The 22,048-nt window shown below is 50.7% G+C and overlaps 1 protein-coding gene across 2 annotated transcripts in view; it reads left to right on the forward strand.

Annotated features, from left to right (window-relative positions):
* SMAD7 (SMAD family member 7) overlaps positions 1–22,048 on the forward strand; it is a 30,451-nt gene that overhangs the window by 6,510 nt on the left and 1,893 nt on the right. Inside the window, exon 3 of one of the 2 annotated variants that reach the window (XM_064294542.1) lies at positions 1,981–2,055. In XM_064294542.1, coding sequence (XP_064150612.1) covers positions 1,981–2,055 — 75 coding nt within the window. The remainder of the gene's footprint in view (positions 1–1,980; positions 2,056–22,048) is intronic. The other variant, XM_064294543.1, reaches the window with a different exon arrangement.

The following is a 22,048-nucleotide window of genomic DNA, read 5'->3' on the forward strand; positions in this document are numbered from 1 at the left end:
CCTGCCGCCACCACTCCGCCATCTCCCCCTCTTCCTCCCTGATACTGTTCAGGAGAGTTCTCGAAAAGTTACTCTTCCAGCCTGGGAGAGAATGCTGGAGAGGGAGGAGCCCTGGATTCCAGAGAGAATCTCAGGGTTAAGGGGCGGCAGCAGTAGCCCAGGGGTGGTTTGGGGCTTTCTGTAGGCCAGCTTAGAGCCCCACCACCCTCGCTTTATCAGGAAATGGAGGCAGCTGCTGCCACCACAGGGCACCCATGGGCTACTTGCTTCAGGGCTGGTCCTTGCTTTGGCTTCCATGTTTGCCAGTTTGGCCAAGTTGTTTCAAGTAGAAACTGGTAATACACACTTCAGAGACATCCTGCTAGTGGCCTGGGGTGGGAGGACTGGATGCTGTATGACTGGATTCCGTCGAATTTGAGATTTGAGTACTTTGCTGTACTTAAGTTACATGAAACATCCTGGCGTGTTTGCTGTGGAGCTGGGGCACACCTTTCCTGAACCAGAATTTCTGTATGGACTTCAGGAAATTTGGCATTGGTAGTAGTGAATGATAAGTTAACGGGGTTTTGTGTATTTTTGTTTTGTGGGACTACTTAGTTGTAGTTCACGGGCATCATTTTTTCTTTAAATTGTTTGGAGGGAGGTGTAAAATCTGTTTCTCGGCTGGAATTGGAATTACCTGCATTGATATTTAGGTTACTGCGTTGAGTACCTGAGGGTGACAGGAAGTTGTAGAGAAGTTTATGGTGTAGTTAGGGCACATAGGAACTGAATAAATACATCGATCAATAAAGACAGGAGAAGAAAACTCCAAGTTCTGGTGCCAGAAAGATTTTATAGGAACAGAGGGCAGGGATCCTTGCAGATCTGGGGTCGTCTGGAAAGGCTTGGAGGTTTGGATGAGGCCTTGGAGGACGTAGAACACTGTCCACTAGGCTTGGAGCCTTGCTGAGATGTTCTCTGTCGTGATTCTGGTGGTGGTCACGCAGGTGTGTGTATATGTATTGCTGTCAACTTGATTTCCAACTTCTGGTGACTGCTCTATATGTTAGAATAAAACTGCTCTATAGGATTTTCTTGGCTGTACTCTTTGTGGAAGCAGATCTCCAGGCCTTTCTTCTGTGGTGCACCTGGGTAGGTTTGAACTGCAAACCTTTAGGTTAGTAGTTGAGTGCAAACCTTTTGCCCCACCCAGGAACCGTACATAGGTATATGCTGCATGCCGTTGAGTTGATTCCAGCTCTTAGCAACCCTATATGACAGAGTAGAACTGCACAATAGGGTTTCCTAGGCTGTACTCTTTATTGGAGCAGATCACCAGGTCTTTTTTCTTATGGATCGGCTGGTGGGTTCGAGCCACTGACCTTTCAGTTATCAGCTAAGCACTTAACCATTGTACCACCAGGGCTCCTTACATAGGTGTATACCAAAACCAAAAATTCATTGAGTTACACTTGAGATTTCAATACTTTCCTGTACTTGTCAGTCTTAAGAAACTCCTAAAGAACTGGAAAGTCGGTCTTCACAAAGAAGAGCGAGACGTTACCCGTGGGACTGACAGAGAGGCCTCTGGGTTCAGCCAGGCTTTGCCCTTGATTTTCTCTGGAAAAGATGTGGGGGAGACATAGCAGCCAGGCTTGAGAAAGTAGTACCTAAACCTGCTTTGACCTTGGGAACTACCTGATTTCCTCAATGGGGAACTTGTAATAAAAGAGACATTCCAGCCAGTCTGTGATTGAGCCTGACTTGACTAATGATTAACTGCCTGCCCAGAGCCCAGACGGGTGACAAGGTGCTGTGGTCTGTCTTATGATGGGCAGCGAAGCCTGAGCAGACCATTAATCAGCATCGTGGCGGCGAGTCAGCCGCCTGGAATGTGTGGTCTCCTTTAATGCTGCTTAGAATGTGCTTAAAAATTAATCTTGGTGTTTTGATTTATTTATTTGCATATTTATCCGTCTCTCCTTTTTGGATCCGCAGCAGATTGTCCAGATGCTGTGCCTTCCTCCGCTGAAACAGGGGGAACGAATTATCTGGCCCCTGGGGGGCTTTCAGGTAAGATGCTTTGTCTTATTTTCTTGGCAATTCCAAGCTGTCTTGAAATCATGGGAGGTTGGCAGAATGGAGGTGGCTCCTGCCACCTCAGCCGGTCTGGAATTCGTCTTCATTGTTGCATGTGTTATATTGGGTGGATCCTTGGTGACTTGATGGTGTCCTTCAGTGCCTTCCATGTGAGGACAGTGGGGACCTGTCCCACAGATGGGGGCCTGGGGGCCAATTGGGGACTACTTGTGTTCTGTGCGGTACTTTGTGGTTGTTTTTTGAGAAGCTCCTGGCTTGAGGGGCTTCCACTTGGTGACTTTGGTGTCATCAGCCTGTAAGTTTAAACTCTCTTTTGCTCTTGCCATCTGTGGGTATGGTGTCTTGAAGGGACTAGATCCGTCTTTTGAGAATTTGTTGAAGACAGATCCTAAGGGTAGGATATGGGTTCAGAGTAGATGGCCTTTCAGCTTCCCTGCATGTCTTAAGCTGCGGGACTCAGGAGCGCCTGTTTGGGGACTAAGGTGACACTGCGGTTAGCCAGGAGGGTTGGGTTATCCTCAGGGCTCACAGACGTGAGTGAGGGTCTGGAATGCCAGTGTTCCTCAGGAGGATTATGGGATTGGATGAGGTGAAGTGGGTAAGCCAGACCATCCTTGCCCCTGCGGGGACATTAGAGGATGATGAGAAACTTAGAGAAACTCTTTGGCAGTGGAAGTGGGAGGCATTTTCATTTTTTCGAAAGATGCCCATTTCCACCTGTGTTTCCCAACCCCACAGTATGTCATCACTGGATTTTCTAAGAACTGGCTGAAGCAAGAGGGGAAGTAACCTTAAAAAACAGAAAAATTCCTGCAGCGTTCTGGGTGTTTGGCATTTCTTGACTTTGGACATTGGTGTGGAATCATGGCAGCGCAGATGGGAACTATCAGTGCGTTGTTGGGGGACTGTGGTGCACCCTCTTTTGCGAGGTGACCTCTTTGACTCACTCGTCAAAGCTGGGCTCCATTCATTTGGGACGGGTTTCTCCCGGGCACTCCTTTCCAGGAACTGAGCTTGCTGAGGATGTCTTTAGGGAGACCCTTGTTTGTTTTTATTTCGGTGCAATATATACTCTGTTATCTGAGAGAGAGAGGGTATTGTTTACTTAAAGCTTCTAGTGAGAATTGAGCAGGAAAAAAAGGGACCCAGGGAGGGGGCAGCCGGACTAGGGGTAGACCTGTTAAGGAGTGCAATACCCTATGAATCGGGTCTTCTCTGTTTTGTAAGGCTGAATACGTTCCTGAAAGAAAGAAGGCCAAGGAGAGGAAAGGATCTGAGCAGGATGGCACACTCGGGGTGTTGTTAGATGGTTGTATCTTTTAAATTCTGGATGTGCTGGGAGGAGCCCCGGCCCCTCTGAACCACATGAAATAAGCAAGGGAAGTGGTAGCTTTTGAAAGGGTGCTTTTCGGAAGGTTTGTTTTATTGATAACATCTTGTCTGTCTCCTCTGCTGGAGGAAATGACGAACTGGCTGAACCAGCGCCTCCTTACCGTCTGCAAGTGCTAAACAGTGGGACCCACCCAGCCCTTTCTGAGATGGGTGGGCTTTCCGTTCCCAAAAGCTTTTCTAGAAAGAAACTGGGGTAAAATAATTATTAATTGCCCTCCCCTAACAGGTAATTGCAGCCATTTAGATTAATGAGGGGGGCTGCTAGGGAGGGGTGGCATGTCTGAAGGGATTGCATGGTTTAACAAAACTGCACACACACACACACACACACACACACACACACACAAAAAAAACCTAGAGCCTCCACATGAAAGAGCATTTGTTTTGAATTTTAGCTCTTGATTTACTAATTCCCAGGGCTTCAAAGTTTGAGCTCTTTCTTCTTTCCGTTCGGAGTTGGAGCAACGCATTAATAATGTGTGTGAGGGGGAGGTCGTAGAAATGGCTGTTTGGGTAGATGTCACTGGGTTGGGGATGTTTGGAGGGGAGGGGATGGGCACTGAGACAATCTAGGTCTACATTCTGAGTAGCAAGAATGGCCCCAGAAAGAGGATTTTAGTGGCCTGGGTCCAGGGCCAAGGGTTTTGCGAATGGAGAAAGCCCAGACCTCCTCCTTTTTAGAAGTTGATCTTTCCATGGGGGGTGGGGGAGGCTGGGTGTGCCTGCCTTGCAGAGGATGAGGCCAGTGGCCCCAGAGAGGGTTGTTGTGGTGGCTGAAGGAGGCAGGGCTGTGGATAGGGACCGGGTTAGCAGAGCAGGAGGGTAGAAACCAGGCCTGCTTTGCCAAGGGGGTGGGGAGGAAGGCAAGTGGAGCCTCAAGGTGGGGTGCAGTGAAGAGGTCTGCAGGGTCCCCCCCCCCCCCGCCCCGAGAAATAACCACTCTGAGTGTCTCTTTCACAGGCCCCGTGTGCTGATTTCCTTCCTGTCCTGCCCTGGCTGAGAGCTGCCCTTCATGAATGGGGCTCAGTTTTAGGGTGGGAGGAAGGTCGGCAGCAGAGCCAGATCTTGATTCTTTTGGCAAAGGAAGAAGGGAAGGGAAAAAAAGGCGAATGTGAAAATGTGGTGCCTCTGTGGTGGGGGTGGGGGCGTGCTCAAAGTAATGCCCCTCCAGAAATGCTGGGTGACTCCAGGGCTGGCCCGTCCTTTTCCTGCCCCCTTGAAAGGGGGCAGGGAGGACCGGGAGTGGGCGACCAAGGAGCGCGGCTGGAATTCCAGCATGGAGATGGGCCCCCTCCTCAGGCTTGCGAGGCCACACCCCATGCCTGCACGTTTCCTCAGAGGGGAAAACGTTTTTAGAAGGCAGTCACTCGGTTCCAGGAGATTGTGCTTGCATTTCTGACAGCCGGCTCTCCGAGACAGATGGATGGCTCTGTCTGGGCGAGCGAGCACGTGCTTATGTGTGTGTGCGCGCACGCAGACATACAGATAGACTGTCCCGTTCACAGACAGATGCCTACGGCAGGCTTGGGGAAAGGCGTGGGGGGGGGACGAGTCCCTCGCACACAGGGTCAAGTGACATCAGGGCAGCCTCTCAGTGAGGATGTGGGCTTATGGGGGTAGGGGGTGAAATTGTTGGATTGGGTATGTCTGTCTTTTGAAAGGCATGAAACAGGGCCCTGGGGGAAGTTGTCTCTTTTGCAGACTCCATCTGGGGTTTTTGGGGGCTTTCATTTAGTCCGTCTGCTGTCCTGGTTTGGGTGGGTTGGAGGACCACCCCCTCCCTTGAGAGCTCTAGGTTATTCAGCTGCACACCCATCCGCCACCTCCTCCTTTATATGTCTGGAGCCAGCTGGGCAGGGCTTGGAGGCTAGCAGCCACTTGTAGTTAGTTATTCAGAATTCAAGGAGGGAAGTGGGTGGCAGTGGAGACCTAAGTCCTGAGGTATCTTTTGGGGGCTTGAGAGAACCCTGACTCTTGGCTGTGCAAAGGCGTGCTTATTGAAGCGACGTCCTACCAAACCACGGGTGACCAGCTCCTTTGCTGAGGTCTGAAGATTGAGTTTCGGCTTCTAGTTCCCAGGTCTGGGTGATGGGCGTGTCCTTCAGCCAGCATCCACTTCAGGAATGTCTCTCCCCTCCTCTCTGATCCCGGCTGGCATCTGTGTTAGCCTCAGAGGGGAGCCTTCAAAAATACCTCTATATCCTCAATGTGCGGCTCTGGCTCAGTCCACAGTCAATTTGGGCTTCAAACCAAGCAGCTTAGGGAAGATTGCTCCATCCTGTTTTAAGGAAAGTCATTCGGCTGCATGTGCCCAATTATTTATTGTCTGGCTTGGATGGGTGATAGCAAACTGGGAGTCTGGGCCTGGGTGCCTGTTGCAGTGTTTAATATGTCCTTCCTCTGGGAACCAGCAGCTTGTGGTTTCATTGAAGCCCCTCCTGCCAGGGGGTTGAGCTCAGCCCAGCTGGCAGTTCATCCAGGTGGCTAAGAGCACGGGCTCTGGGGAGGACCAGCACGTGTGACCGCAAGCAAGCTCCTTCTTCTGCCCTCCCCACCCCCAAGGCCACTGTGAGAAGTGACAGTCTGCATCTCGAGGCACACGATCCATGAGCTCAGTAAACACCAGCGTCATGACTTGGGGCTAGGGCCGGCTCACCTGGCGCACACCCACTCCTAGGTGAGGACCAGCCTGGGACAGAGGGTGTCTGCCTGCCTCTTCTGCAATGCCCCAGGTCACGAACTCACCTGGAGAAAGGCTTGCTGATAAAACCCGTTTTGTCCTGGAAAGAATGAGGCAGTCAGGCAGGGGTTAGACGCAGGGTGACAGCACTGGAAGCCTCTGGAGCAGATTTGGGCTGCTCTGCCGGCCAGACTAGATGGGCTGCTGCCTTGCACACCCTGGTGAAGCACAACAGGCCCGCCAGCCATGGGTGGAGGCAGGTGAAGGCCAGGTTCCGTTTGGCTACAGACCAGTACACTAACCCCCTCCCCCTTACACACAAACTAGGGCCTTTCTAAGCAGAGCCTGGCTGTGGCACCTCTAGACATAGGCCCCTCTGTGAGCAAGCTCCGAGCCGGTGGGCCACTGAAGGAGGACATGCCAAAGGATTCATGATAAATTTGGCTTCCTTTGCTTCATTGTTGAGGTCACTGCACCATGATAGTGCTCTTTATAATACTAGGATTGCAAGGCTGCTTTTTCTTCACTTGTCTAGACCTTGAAGCTTTCAAGTAGTTGTCTTAACCTGGCAGGAGAAGAAAAGGTGTAGGGCAGGGCTTCCCAGACTTGCCTGCACATTAGAATGACTTGGGACCTTCTAAATCACAGTCGCTGTCAGTGGGACTCACATCAGGATTTTTTTGAAGCCCGGGTGATTGCAATGTGCAGATAAGTTTGGGGATCCCTCGTGTAGGGAATGGAGAGATCTGTGTTCCTGCTGGATCAGATCTTGTGTGGTTTCTCTGGCAGCAGTGCAGGGTTCTCCTAAGCTTCCATCTAAGTTCCCTTAGTGAAGAATTTGAGCATCTTTCTCGTCAAGCCTCTTCTTAAATGAGGTTTTTGTTTGATTGTGGACACATTTGAGGGAAGATAATAAACTCTGCACCTTCTCCCATTTTGCTGTGATGTTTTGAACAACATTGTGAAAGGGGACCCCCGTGGTATGGGGTGTCCTTTTGGGGCAATGAAAATGCTTTGGAGCTAGATAGTGGTGATGGCTGCAACAGCAGTGTGAACGTACGGTGTGAACATGGTAATGTACAAATGGTTAGTTTCATGAGTGTCTCACCACAGTTTTTAGAAAGTGACCTGTGATAGCTTTTAAGTACATGCAAATATCTGGATAATCAATAAAGAAGCATGGCCCTGGAGAGGAAAAACAGACAGACAACTTTGTGGCAGGTGCCTGGGATCTACTGATTGCGGACACCTGTTTCCAAAGAGCCTCCGCGGTCTCCTGGGGGCACATCTGATGGGCTGGGGCACAGGCTGGAGCCTGTCTCTGTCTTGTTTTACCTGAAGGAGCAGGCCCATCTTGGTCTTTGTTTTTTTTTTTTTTTTTTGACCTTTTCTTTTCCATGCGGGCTGCAGAAACAAGAGGGAGGAAAGTTCCCCCATTCCAAGCCTCACCTTTTTGTCAGGGGAAGTGAGTGCTTGTTCATACTCTGCCCAGATGCTGTTTTTTCCCTTGGCGTGCATGGCTTGCTCCTGAAGACCCCTGCCACCCCATGATGGTAGTCAACTAGAGTCATGGCAGGGGATGCTTCCCAAAGTCTGGGGTCCACCTGACTCCCTGCTGGGTGATGTTGACCCTTGGGCTGCCCCTGCGGCCCTGGCAGATGTGTAGTCCTTTCTGGTTATAGGCCTGCAGAGGCAGTGTGTGAACTCACCCGGGAGTCCTGCCTGTGCAGGAGCCTTGTGAGAGGATACTGTACAGAGCAGCCGCTGGGAGGTCACCGCTGGCGGTACCATCTTTCCCACTCAGTATTGAATGGCTGGCCCAGAGGCTGGCTGCGTGCCTACTGTCACAGAGAGGCTTCCTCTCCTGGCTATTTTCAGCAGGGAGATATTATTAACTGCTGAGGCACAGTTCTCAATTTAGTGGTTAACACACCAAGAAAGCAACATGCACTTGGGCACAGCAACACCACCTAAACACATTGGCTTGCTTATGGGCTCAGCCGTCCCCCAGCCCCTTACCCTCCTCTCTCTCTGGTCTCTTTGGGTATCTGGATCCCTTTTTGAGTTCCTGTGGAACTCTAGTTGGAGGCTCAGTATCCTGTCAAGAGAACAGGTTTTTTCAACCAACCTTTTTTAAAGTTGTAGAAAATGATAGTATTTCTCTTTGAAGATAGGAAGATTTAGTGAAAGGGAGGGGGCACTGGATGGAAAAAGGAACTTTCTATGGAGTTGAGGGACAGTTGTTTAAAACAGGGTGATAACTTTCACCTTGTAAGTTAACAGGAAATATTGGGACAAGACAGGAAATTGCATCATTCCTTTTATGAGAAGAACTCCAGAAAAAAGTTGTTCATGAAAGGTAGTGGCTGAGGGGAATCTAGCCCTGGTTTTGTTTTATTTTTCTTCTTCCCTTCCACTCCCACGAGAACTTTTAGGCCATTTTCTTTAAGAAAGAGACTGTTTGAGAACTTCATGTTATTTTTATTATTTAAAAAAATATTTTACCAGAAGGGTCACCTTCAGTTGAAATCCTAACTGCAGCCTTATTTCCCGGTTTACTAAAGAGTCTTTCATGACTTTTTCAGCTTCCTTCCCCAAATGGTGAGGCCAAGCAGTTCTTGGCTGGAAGCTAATTTTGGTTTGGCTGTGCAGCGCTCAACACTGAGCCCCACCCAGCGTCATTAGCTTAGTTTTAACTTGCAAAAAAAAAAAAATTATATGTTTTTTGGTGGTGGGTAGGTAGGGACTTACTGGAGTGCTTAGCCTTTTCACCCCAGTGTTACCTTCCCCTAATGTCTGGTGCCTGGCATTTTGCAGGTTTGAACTTAGGGCTGTCTTTGTTTTCAAACTACTGAACTCCCTCCCCCCTCCAGGAGTTTCTTAACTTTCCAGGGCACCAGTGAGGAGCGGAGAGGAAACGGCCTCAGCATACCCCTGGCACAGCTGTGTTCTAGCTTAGACTGCAGTTAGCCCGTAACTGTGCTCTGCCCCAGGGGAGGGAGCCTCTGTGGCCCACCTGTCACTCAGAAGCTTCCCCCAGAAACAGGGCTTGCCACAGCCCCACAGCCGTGTGGGAAGGAGGTGGTATTATACTGGATGAGTCAGCACCGTTTCCATATACATGTCTTTGGGTTTCTAAGTCCCCTCTCTGGCAATGTCACTCTTGTGTGTTCTGCATGCATGAGACAAGGAGCCCGCTCCTCTCTAGGATGGAAACCAGAAAGAAAGAGACTTGTGTGTGGCTTGCTCGCTCCCCACTCAATCCACCTCCCTTCCCCGGCTCTTTTCCTTAGCGTGCTTTGTTTTGTTTTCATAACACAACAAGAGCCCTGGGGTGTGTAAAAGCATTGTTGAGCACTTGGTGAGGGTAACTTGTCCAAACAGAGCAGGACGCCAGAGCAGAATGCTGTGGGCAGGTGGTGTGCCCACAGAGGTTGCCGAGCCGGTGCCTGGCTGGGAAACACCTCCTGGGATCTGCTGCGGCTGGCTGGGAAGTGGCTACCCCAGGAACGGGGCATTTATCCTCCTACCTCCCCAGGGCACCCAGGTCAAAGGCTTGGCCTTTCTGGCTGACCCCTGCCAGGGAAGGTGTGCTTGCCTCCCAGGTGAGTTTACCCTTGCCTCCTTTTGCCAGGTGGTGAGCTGGCTGGGCCAAGTGTTTGGAAGAAACCAGAGCATCGCTGTGGTTCATTCATTTCACACATATTTATTGAGCAGCTACTGTGTGCCAGGTTTTGTGTTGGACTCTGAGGATGCAGTTCTTGAGCCCTGATAGAATTAAACGGCTGTCTGCCTGTGTGTTGAATCAGTGAGGTGGAGGGCTTTTGTGCAGGAGTTGGCCCCTTCTGGATTCAGGCAGGGGGCAGCCGGCCCATCAGGGAGTTTTTACAGAACAGAGGGAGCCAGGCCCCTTGCAGACTCAGTTTGGGGGAGCCAGGCGATGGGGTGAGGGTTACCTGACATGGCAGAGGTGTAGGGATGGGCCCCTGGGTAGTGGTCTGGGCGCACAGGATAGGCAGAGCTCTCTGTCATCTGCTTTGGTTTTGTGGTCTGTTGAGAGTTGAGATAAGCCACGCTTGCAGATAAACAGAGGTCTGTCTCTTCAGTTCTGGTTCCACACCCTGCCCCAGCCCCAGCCCCAGTTGTTGACTGAGATAACAGCAAGAGCGGCAGCAGAGGAGGTACGCGTATAACCACCCCCCAGTCCCTCTGCTCATCTAGACCTCTTGTACCTGGGCACAGAGCTGAGCGGAGGTGAGGGCCCAAGCACAGGCTCTTCAGGGGAACCGCAGCCAGAAGGTGGCGGAACATCGGAAGGGCATTATTTAATGTCCTGACAGCCAGAGGGGAGGTGGGATGCTTTCAAAGCCCAGGCTTTTGACTTTTCCCTTTGTAACTCAAAGACCCTCTGGGGATGAAACCCTGGCTTTTTGATTTATAAATCTGGATGTTCAAGCCCGTTTCTGAAGTCTCAGCCCCATGTGTGGGCCCCTGGCTCACCCAGTTTGGGGCTGACACCAAGTAATCTAATATGCAAGCAGGAAGGTGTTTCATTTTCACGCTTATCCTGCCCTTGTCTCTTTCTCCATCGATGACTCCAGCACTTGGTGGAGCTCCCTCAGTAATCCTCTTGGTCCTTGGCGGCAGCCTTCCACTGCCCCCCCAAGGAAAGGCTGTCCATGAGAGTGGATTTGGCTTGGAGATTGATCCGTGGCAGAAGGGGAAGAACTGGTCCCAATTCCAATTTCATCTTGCAAAGCTGGGAGATGCTGTCTTTCAGACAGAAGGCTGAGATCTCAGATAACCAGATTAGTGACTGTTGGTGGCTCAAGGGTTTGTTCATTTCTGCACTGCCTTTTTTCTTTTTGATCTTGGGGGTTGGGGGTGCGGAGTGTCATCTGGGACTGTCCTTCAGCAGGAACAAAAACAACATGATGCCAAGACACGACTGTGCTCCTTGGAGGACTTACTTTCTCTGCATTTTCTAGGGTGCTTGCTGAAAAGCCACTTGGAGGTTATATTTTCCCTGTCTCTCTTCCCCACCTTCCACTGCTTCTCATGACTCAGTGTTGGAAATGTCTCCTCTCCCAGTAGGCTCAGTGGACGTCTGAGGCAAGAAAGGGTCATAAAAAGCTGCTCAGCTCGGAAAGCGCTTGGGAACCTTGTCAGCCTCGTAGCCAGCACTGCCCCTCACCTTTGTTAATTAGTAACCAAGAGGGAGAAAAGCAAAAGTTGAGTTCTCACCATTTTCTGAGTGCACAGTACAGTTCTTAAAAATAGATGGGCCCATCTCTAGCTCAGTGGGGTCACAGTGAACAGCCCACTGAGGGGGGAGTACTTCCTGGGGAAAACCCTAGACTATGGGGCATGGTGTCATCTCCGGAGCTGCAGTGGTTTCAAAGCTCCAAGTCTCAGGAGGGGCTTGGAGAGAGTTAAAATGGGAGGGAACCATCCTCCGGTTTCTGTCCCTGAGGCCCAGCCTGCTCTCCTACGGAGGGTGGAGGGCTCCAGCACCTGCTGGCCACATGGCCTTAGGTGAGTCAGTTTTGTCTCCAGGGCCTCAGTTTTCCCATTTGCAAAATAAAGAGCATGGACTTGATTTCCAGGGCCCTTGCTGTTCCCATGTGCTGTGATCTGTGATCTTTGGTTCTTTGGTCTGAGCTAGTGGTGTAGGAATGAGGCCCCTGTTGAGGTGGCGGTAGCCAATGGCCTCTTCCATTCTAAAATTAAAAGATGATTGTTCTTGGTGTTTCTTGGCTTGCAAACTCTTTCAAGAAGGGGTGGAAGCTGAGAAATAATTCCCCAGGAAAATGCATATACATGTGACAACTCGCAGATTTGCAAATCTACAGTTTCCAGGGGGCCATAGCCTTGTGGAAGCCCAGGGATGGAACCCCTCACTCAGGAACCCTGTACTCAGGAAAAGGTCCCTGGGTGCTGCAAACCATTTCTCCTCAACTACTGACCCAAAGATGGGTGGTTTGACCTCATCCAGTGGCTCCATGGAAGAAAGCCCTGGCAATCTGCTTCCATAAAGAAGATTGTGTAATAAAGATTGTAGCCGAGGAGACCCTATGGGAAGGTTCTAGTCTGTAACACATGGGATTGCCATGAGTCGGAATGGCAGTGGGCTTTTTATTTTATGTTTTCTGGTTCGGTACTCAGGGGGCCATCAGGGAAGGCAGTGTTTCCTTGGCTTGGGTATCTTATAGACCAGATACATGGGGCAGGGGAGCTTATTGTCAACCCCTGAACGAAGCTGGGTGGGCTTGAGGGTAAGCTCTGGGGTGGGGTGGGCTGGAGGGGGGCGCTGATTGTGTCTGTGTTCATGTGTGGATAAGGAACGGTGGTGGGGGAGGGGCGGTGCTGGGACCGACCCAAGCCCACTTTTATACGAGGCCTCCTGAACACTTTTGGGGCACACAGCAAGCAGAGCTGCCAACCATGTATGTGGGACTCCAGGGGCCTGTGGTTCCAGCCCCAGGATTGGGGGCCGGGGCGGGGGGGCTTTCATTCCTTTGCTCCCTTGGCCTCCTGACTAGAGGTCAGGGGTGGAAGGGCGGGGGGAAAGGGAGGCCTGGGGCCTAGGAGGTCCTGGGTGCTTTGGGGGTGAAAGGGCCAGGATGACTGAACCGTGAGTGTGTCAAAGCCGGAGAGATTAGATTACGGAGGCAGACAGAAGTAATGATTAACTTTTCCAGTCTGCACACTGTCTCCAGTCTGTCCTATGGTTGTTTTTCCCTATAGTACAGTGCAGCCCTGGCCTGGCCAGGCCCAGGGATTGGGTTGTAAAGAAAGACGGAATGAAGGCTGGGAGCGAGCGGGGGAGGGGAGCACAGGAGCTCACCAGAAGGAGGCTTTCCCATCAGATCCTGGGCAGGAATTTATTGGCCGGAATGCAGTAAATGTTCAAAATGCCATCCCGTCCAAACAGTTTTCATAATTGTTATGGAACAAGGGGAGCTGGGGTAGGGGCGAGATGAAAAGAACTTTTGTTTCTCCCTGTATTTTTCCACCTCTCCTTCAGTTTTCCTACTCTCTAGAGTTGGAGCTGGGCAGGGGAGGGGTGGGGGCAGGGCTGGCCTGCTTCTGGATCTTTTAATACCTTTCGGGGACCTGGAGGTCAGTGTAGCCAGGGGCTTTATTAAAGTGAGGTGTTCTTTGATCACACAGAGCATCCTGACCTGCAAAGCTAAGCAAAACTGTCCCGTACCTCTGGGGGTTTTGTCCTTATGGAATTTTAGATTATTAGCACCAATTTTTATTAAGATTTTAAAAATAGGCCTTGATTTTTAGAGTAGTTAGGTTTACAAAAAATAAGACAATTCCCATATTAACCCTCCCCTCCCCACAGAGTTCCTTCTATTATTAACATCTTGCTTTCATGCAGTACATTTGTCACAATTGACGAACTAACATCCATAGATTCTTATTAACTAAAGTCCATAGTTGACATTAGGCCTCACTCACTGTGTCATACAGTTATGTGGGTTTTGACAAGTGCATAATGTCACGTGTCTGTCATTACAGAACCATACAGAATATTTTCACTGCCCTGAAGCTTGCCTGCGCTCCGCCTATTCATCCCTCCCCGGTTCACCCTGAACTCCCAGCATCTACGGAGCTTTTCACTGTCTCTGTAGTTTCTGCCTTTTCTAAAATGTCATATAATTAGAATCGTGTAGTATGTAGCTTTTTCAGACTGGTTTATATTAAGATTTTTAACATGTATCCAGCACACTTACAAGTGGTCAGTATAAAGAAGAAAATGGGGGACTTTTCGGTGGTTTATAGAAGATTCTTTTGTTGGATTCTGTGTGAGTGTGTGTATTATTCAGTGTTTAGTGCTGGATCCCCAGTTAGGAACCCAGTTAGGGAGTTTGGGGAATTTCTGAATTCCCTCCAGGTGGCAGGTAGGCAGGTTCAATTAGAGATGTGCCTTGGACTTCCTCTTGGACATTGATGGACTTCCTGGTTGGCTGGTTGTCATACCTCTTGTGCTTTCTTAGGAGTGGACTTCTTAGGGTGGCCAGGGCCCTACCCAACAGGAAGGCAGGCAAGCAGGTCATGCCATGCAGGTCTGGAGACTCTGGGTGCAGGTGTGTGTGTGCAGCATGCAACAGCGGAACCCCCTTTCTGAAGACAGCTTTTGAGCTATTTTTGGAGAAACGGTGGGAACCGTATGGGGCGTAATGAAGTGGAAGAGTCTTGAAGTTCCAACTTGAGAAATCATTAGAGAGGCCTATTTACTGTAAATAATATGAATGGAGCTGGCTAGGTCGGGAGTCCCCACCCTTCCTCTGAGGCCTCTCTTGGAGCCCGGGCAGAGCTGGCCTCCTCAGACTGCTGGCCGGGGCAGGCGGGCCGCTGGGTACACTATAATTTGCATGGCTGAACGCTGGGGCACAGGAAGCCGCGTCAGCCTGACTGGCGAGACAGACAGGAGCGTTTGATTTGTGTGGCTTCCCTCCTCTGCCTTGTGCTACCCTCAATTATGTTTTCTGATGGCAAAGGACTGTTCTTAGAAGGGGCACCTGGGCTGGGGGCTTCAGGCTTGGATGTTTGAGGGGCTCTGCGGGGGGGTGGGGTGGGGTGGGGCCAGGTTGAGGAGCAGGGGAGTAAATTTTAGCTCTAGTAATTGATTACTCATAATTTGGCTGTAAGGACACAGCTACAAATCGGCCTTCTTGACTAGCAGGATCTGTGGCAGATTTTGCATCAGGCCCTGCCAAATTTGTAAGCTTGGGAGAGTTTGCAGGGGAAGAGGGTAAACCAAACCAAACCAAACCTGTTGCTTTTGCGTTGAATTTGACTCATTGCTACCCTATGTGATGCAGAGGAGAATTGTGCCACATAAGGTTTTCTTGGGTGTAATCTTAACAGAAGCAGATCACCAGGCCTTTCTTCCATGGCACCCCTGTGTGGGTTCGAACCACCAACCATTAGGTTAGTAGTCCAGCGCAATCTGTTTGCAACACCCAGGAACCTGGGAGGGTCTTAATGCCTGAGAAATGTCAAGGCGCCAAGCCTGGCGGACCGTGGAAATAAGAGGGTGATTAAGGAGGCCCCCTCTTGGGCACCTACCTTTTTTCTGAGGTCAGTGATGCAAGTTTGTACCTTTTCAAAATTAAAAAAAGTTTGGTTCTGACTCAAAATCTCCTTTCCTTTTGGTTTTATTAGCAGTAGTAGTATTGTTGCAAATGTAATGCAAAAAAAAAAAAAAAAAAGTGCCCTGTGCCCCAAAGTGATTTTCTTACCGTTCTGGAAGGTAGTAAAAATAAATGGAACCAGCATTGTTTAATACTAGACCCAGCACATTGTGAGTCACTGGGTGAAGCCAGAGACTGTCAGGGCTGGACGGGACACCTGGGGCCGTTTTGCCCACTCTCATAGTATTTATGGACAAGTCCAACTGAGACTCTGAGAGGGCAAGCCACTTGGCCATGGTCACAAAGCAACTTGCCGGCAAAGAGGCTGCATCCCTTCTCTGCTTTGTGGTACAAGTGAGCCTAGAGACTGGACTCAGGGCGGACCTGTGCTCAGTTCTAGAAGTAGGCGTGGCATTTCCAAAGTGTCTTGTGGAGGATGCTGGTTTCTTCCTCAGGCATTTGGCGAGGAGCCCTTGGGGACTGGTGGCTTTAGAGGCCTGAGGTGGCTGCCTACCCTCGGCTTGCACCAGCCTGTGCTCTGGGCTGGAGTCCCAGCTCTGTTCTTTGGCAAGTGACACGCACCTCAGTTTCCCCCATGGAAGACAAGGCTGGTAATAGTATGTAACCTCATGGGATTGTTATGAGCCACTTAGAACAAAGCCTGGTATATAGGGAAATGCTCATGAAGTATAGCTGTTTGCCCAGAACCTTTCCCCCACCTGGGGGAATGCGTGAGGGCAAAGGGGGGAACGGTGGTCAGTGTTTTCAGGAGAAAGATGTAGCAGCCTGCTTCCATAAAGATGACAGCCTTGGGAACCCTCTGGGGCAGTTCCTCTCTGTCCTGTAGGGTCGCCGCGAGTCAGAATCTACTTGACAGCAATGGGTGATGGGTTGGTGTTTTTAGCGCAGCTGGAGAACCGAAGAAGACACTCCTAAGTGTCTAAGCCAGCCCAACCCCCAGTGGAGCGCTCACAAGCTATAAGCTAAGGCACTTTTTATATCGAGTCGTCACCACAACCCTATGAGGCGGCACCGTGAGCCCCTTTTAGGGATGCAGTTAAGTCACCTGGCAAGTTACATGGGAGGTACAAGGCAGAGGGATGATTTGAACCTGTGTGTCTGACTGCCTCTTCCCCTGTCAGCTCACCTCAGGGGGTGGTGTGCCATGCCTGCACTATGGCCAGAATTCACCCAGGGTTGGGTCCATGGACATGAGGGAACACCACCAGCCTTTGAAGGAAGACTCTAAGGCACCTCTGCCCACCCATAAATCTAGCCACCTATGTGGAGATGTTGCAGAGGTATAAAAATAATACAACTTTCTCAGTCCAGCCTTCCACCAACCAGAATTCATTGTCTGATCCATTTGGTGAAGGAGCTTGGGTGGTGGTAACTTGCTCTAAACCCTAAAGCTGTCTGTCTTGCCTTACCTGGTTGCTGAAGGACCTTGGCAGAGCCCTGGGATAATCTGAAATGGTCTGGGTGAAGTTCTAAGTGTGGAAGATTGAAGCGGACTCCAGAACCTACCTCAACAAGTTTTATGTGGTGGTTGCTTTATTTTTCAGTCATTTACCTCTTAAAAACAAGCACCCAACAAGGATCCTTGCTAATTGAGATTTTTGGGGGGGGTGAGAATGGATTGGATAAATTGGCACGGGGCTGGCCCTCTTATCTCAGTGGCTGGCTGATCTTAGGACAGCCAGTTTCGTGACCTGGGTGGGGAGCAGGGTAGACTGGTGCTGTTAACCTTTGAGATGTCTGAGGTAGGGGAAGGACAAGATGAGGCAACCTTTGGTGGCGCCTGGGTCCTAGGGAAGGAGGACCCTGGACCTGCTGCTGACGAGTATAGTGATGTTTGTGATTCAGGACGGCCGGGTTAAGCCTTCTGCATCTACGCCTTCTGCTCTTTGTTTGTCCTAATCAGCATGAGAGGCCATTTCTGCCTAGGCTCCCCCTCTTCCCTGACTTCTCCATCCTTAGCCTTCTGCTCTCCTGGCCCACTGGGGAGAGCCTATTGGGCTCTGGCAGAGAAATAGCCCATTATAATTCAAGTGCCTCACAGAGATGAGAGCAGGTTGAGACCCGCCCCGCCCCCAGTCTTTTACCCTAGCCTCCCTTGTACTCAACCAGTCGGGCCCATTAGACCTCAGTGTACACCAGCTGCTGGGCTCTATACAGGTTCTGTTTCTCAAGTGTGTTTCTGTCCTGAAGTTTAGGGTCTCAGGGACCCCCCCCAATCAGTACCATCTCTGTATCTGGACACAGCCAGGCCCAGCTGGACCCACTCTCGTGCACGTCCATGTACTCAGTATCCTACTGGGTGTTTTCGGAACAGCTCTGCCACCCTGGCCTCATGGTTGACTTTATACATAGCTGGAGTCCAGAAATGGTACCATTGAGGCACTAAACTTGGCCTCCCCCACCCCCCTGCCATTTTCCCTTTCCTCATCTCCTCACACCTTCAAATTGAAAATTAAAGGGAAAAATTGCTTGCTTACCTAAAATGTGGCCTTGAGGTCTGGTCACCCATGCCATTGAGACCCCAGGCGAGGGATTCATTCATGAGCCTTTGGTCTTCTGGAAGGGTCTGGTCTGTTCATTCATGCCCAGGGTAATTAAATAACTCTTTGTGGGAGGCAGCAAGCAGACTCTTGTTAAGTGGTCTTCTCTAATGCCAGTGCAAACGAAGGGCAAAGTCCTTTCCTTCTCAGCTCCCACCTTCCCTTCCCTTTAAAGGGTAGACTTTATGCTTTAAGGGAAATGGGGGAAGGGAAGAAAGGGGAAAATACCTTCAAGGAGTTTTAGGCAGATTCAGCAGTTTTCTGGTGTTGATCCAAAAATTCCCTAAACTGTAATAAAAAGGAAAAAAAAAAAGAAATGTGACCAGACATCTGATTAGCTTTTTACAACACAGCTTTTCTTTAGGATGCTTTAAAGTGAACACATGCAGTTTTAAAACAAGACCGTGTACAGTTTTCTGTTGGAAATACTGGAAAAAAGGCAATTAATTAGATGACTGGGATTTGGGGGGGGGGCGGGGGGGAGGTTAAATACCAGCAACAAAGATTAAGAAGCTGAAGAAGTCCGGCTTCTGTAACTCTTCCTAACCTAAAAAACCAGTGACTATTGGGTCGGCTCTGACTCATGGGTAACTGTGTGTGTGTCAGAGTAGGACTGTGCTTAGTAGGGTTTTTAATGGCTGATTTTTCAGAAGTAGACCATCAGACTTTTCTTTCAAGGCACCTCTGTGTGGACTCAAACCTCCAACCTTTAGGTTAGCAGCTGAGTGCGTTAATGGATTGCATCACCCAGGGACTCCCTTCCTAACCTAAACCATTGCCTAGGCCCTTGTAATGACTGAGACTTCTCTTGTGTGAGAACCCTGCAGCCCTGGGAAGCTCCCAGAAGCTAAGCGTCCACAGACCTCTGTGAGGAGACTCTTGAGGGCTGTGGGCCCAATTCAGGGAACCCTGTTTCTCTGAAGATGATGCTGAGTGGTTCCCAGAATTGAGGCCCAAGTGGTGGGGAATTTGGGCCAAAGTAGGGGATCTCTGTTTATACCATGGTATGCGGTGTGGGTATGGGGTTCCCAGAAGGTGTGATGTGAACACTAGGGCTAAAGGGGGCTCCACTATTGCTACATGATTTTCCAGAAGAAAATGTTTTTGTGCTCAGAAGTAGTCCAGGAAGTGGAAAGTGGAGCTGCTATTTCAGGTGGGTGGGTGAGTAGCCACTGGGTGACAGCAGAGGCAGCCTGAAGTGGCCAAGGGAGAGGGAAGAGCAGGCAGGGGTCTTGCTGTGAAAGGTTAGGGCACTGGACAGGCTTTCAGGGACCTTGTTCGCACACAGGGACACCCACACGTTGCCGTTTATCTGGGCTGGGCCATTAACCTCAACAGAAAAAAGGCTTTTTCCAGGGGATGTCTGGCAGCAAATTGCTGGGTAGACTGGCGGGCTGCACAGATGAAAGAGAAACCCTCCAGAATGCTTCCCCCTTTCCACCTCCCGCCGCTGGGGCTGGGGTGAGGCCAGCTGACCTCAGGCCCAGCCCCCTGCACAGCTTCGTCTGCCCCTGAGGCCCCCACCCCAGTTCTAGGTGGCCGGCCTAGCATGGGGGCAACTCGATCCCAGCACACATACACCCCCATCCAGCCCGCACCACCACCTCCTCCTCCTCCTTCCCACTAGCTGGTGCCAAGTTTCAGCAGGGCTGTCTCATGAAACAAAGTATTGTGAGGCTCCACTGAGGGTCTCCTGAGTCTTCCATGTCCAGGCCAGGTTTGTTGTTGAGTTTAGATAGTAAGTGAGGGCTTCTTCCGTTTCAAAATACCCTCCTTCTCCCCAAAATGGGCAGACACCCTGTGCCTCCCAGAAAAGGACTTTCTCCTTTCCACTGAGCTTGCATGCTACTCCCATGGGTGTTGTAAGTCTTTAAGGAGCCCTGGTGGCACAGTGGGTAAAGTACTCAGCTGCAAACCAAAGGCTAGCAGTTCGAACCCACCAAAGATGTGACAGTCTGCTTCTGTAAAGATTTACCTGCCTTAGAAACCCTATGGAGGCAGCTGTTCTCTGTTACAGGGTTGCTATGAGTCAGAATCATCTTGATGGCAGTGGGCTTGGTTTTGCTTTTGTGGGTCTTTGGTGTAATCTTCAGAACTGAAGGCCCTCTGCAAAAAGTTCCGAGATTGCCAGTGCTCACGAGTTTATTAGCAGTTGATGGATACATTGCAGAAACAAGTTAATGCCTGATGAGTCACCTTCTGCTTGGAGCCCACATCCCTCTCTTGTTTTTCCATATGTTCCTCTGTGTGTGTGTGTGCGCGCGTGCGCAGACACACACGCATCCACTCATGTAATACACTCCTGTAAGTGCTCACACTCGGTGGCACACACAGTCACACACACACTTGTATTTTATGGGTACAACAGAGGGTGGCAGGCCAGCTTTCTCGTGTTGATTTTCAGCAGGGTGGGGATGGAGGGAAAGGAATGAGCCAGAAGCTTCCCCTTTTGTGTAGCTGTCTGGGGCAGGCACTTGAGAAGGCGGCTGGGCTGTCGGGGACAGCCCCTCAGCATGTGTCCGCGGCTGCCTCAGTGGTCGGCATGGCTCCAGCCGCAGTGTGCACATTTGTACAGACTTACTCACAGGACACCTCAATCCAAGTCTGGCTGCTGCTTTGAAAAAAAAAAGTTAATGGAGCTGACTGCCTCCCAGGTTCCAACATGTCTGTAAAAGTTGGAAGGAGGTAGCGCGCTGAGCCACATGGGGTTACCCAGTCTGCCTGGGCAGCAGGACCCGGGGGTCCTCCAGTCCACCCCACCATTACCAACAACTCTATTAGCCCAGTCATTGCAAAAAAACACCTCACACTCAACCCCATCCTCGTGCCCCCCACCAGCCACCAGAGAGTGAGAACCCCAGGGCTACAGGGAGGGTAGGTTGAGGCCTCCGCTGCTGGGCTCCTTCCCTTCTTCTTTTTCCCCTTGCCTTTCCCCATTTTTGTTAACAAATACAAGACTTCCGGTCTCCACCCTGCCACCACAAACCACAGTGTTCCTGCAGGCCCGCTGAGCTGGGGAAATTTATGGCTCCCTGTCTGAGGCCTACCGCGCCTGTTTCAGCTTAAGGAGGAGTCAGAATGACAGCCACTGGGGCTCCCTTGCGCTCCACATGACCCCCTTTTAAAGGACCTGGAGGGCCTGTTTAAGAAAATCCCCTCGCCAGAGTCACCCCAGTCTCCCAGGCCGCCTGTGGGAAGAACCATGTCTAGGAAAGCTGGGGTGGGGCTTCCCCAGAGGGAGGAAGGAGAGGGGAGGGCTTGAGGAAGAACAGCATGGCTCTGTGCAAAGTCGTGCTGTGCAAAGTCTACATGCTGGTGGAGAGGGAGGGGGGGCTTTAGGGTTGGGGGAAGCTGGCAAAGAGGGGACTTCAAGGATGGTCATAACCATGTTAGACACATAATCCTCTGTCTGGGCTGGAGGAAGCTGTTAAGGTCGTCTGGATTAATACCAACCTGCACGTTGTGATTTGGCATTTTGACATGAATTCACCCTTTGTGTACAGAGCTGCTGCAGACGTACTGAGGCTTATTTTTCTGTTAGGAAGATAGATGTTTTTGTCCCGTTCCCCCCCCCCCACCCCGCCGCAAGCCCCTGTTTGTACCAGATAAACCTTTCTTATGATCAAGGCACTGATTTGAGACTGGGTAAGAAACACAGAGAAGACCATATAGTAGGTGGACCTCAAGCCAGGAGATGTGAGTTCTAGGTTTGGCTGTGTCATCAGCCAGTTCCCACATGACAGGCCTTCAGGGCCCTAGGTTCCTGGTCAGGATGACAAGGGCCTGGAGCGGCTGGCCTACAAGGTTCCATCCAGTTTTCAGGTCTGTAATTTGAGTCCATCCCTAAGGCCCTTTCTAGCCCTAAAACCAGGATCAGCCAAGTGACCTAGAATCCCCAGGCTTCTGTGGTCTGTAAGAACGAGGTTTCCTTTGGCCCAGTGGGCTCACAGTGCTGGTGTCTTGGGTCCCAGACAGGATGGGTGGAGTGGAGGAAAGAGACACACAGCGAGCCCCGTGCTTAATGCAGGACTGTTCTGTCGGCGGAATCAGGATTTCAGTGGAAGGATGATAGAGCTTGCAGCATCGTGTACCACCATCATCACCTCTTCCTTTTGTCTTGTGCTGAGAGACGAGCTGGTTATGGGTGTGCATGTGTGCACATAGATGTCTTGATTCCAGGAGGC

This window comes from Loxodonta africana, chromosome 11, assembly GCF_030014295.1.
Source record: "Loxodonta africana isolate mLoxAfr1 chromosome 11, mLoxAfr1.hap2, whole genome shotgun sequence".
Classification (NCBI taxonomy): Eukaryota; Metazoa; Chordata; class Mammalia; order Proboscidea; family Elephantidae; genus Loxodonta; species Loxodonta africana.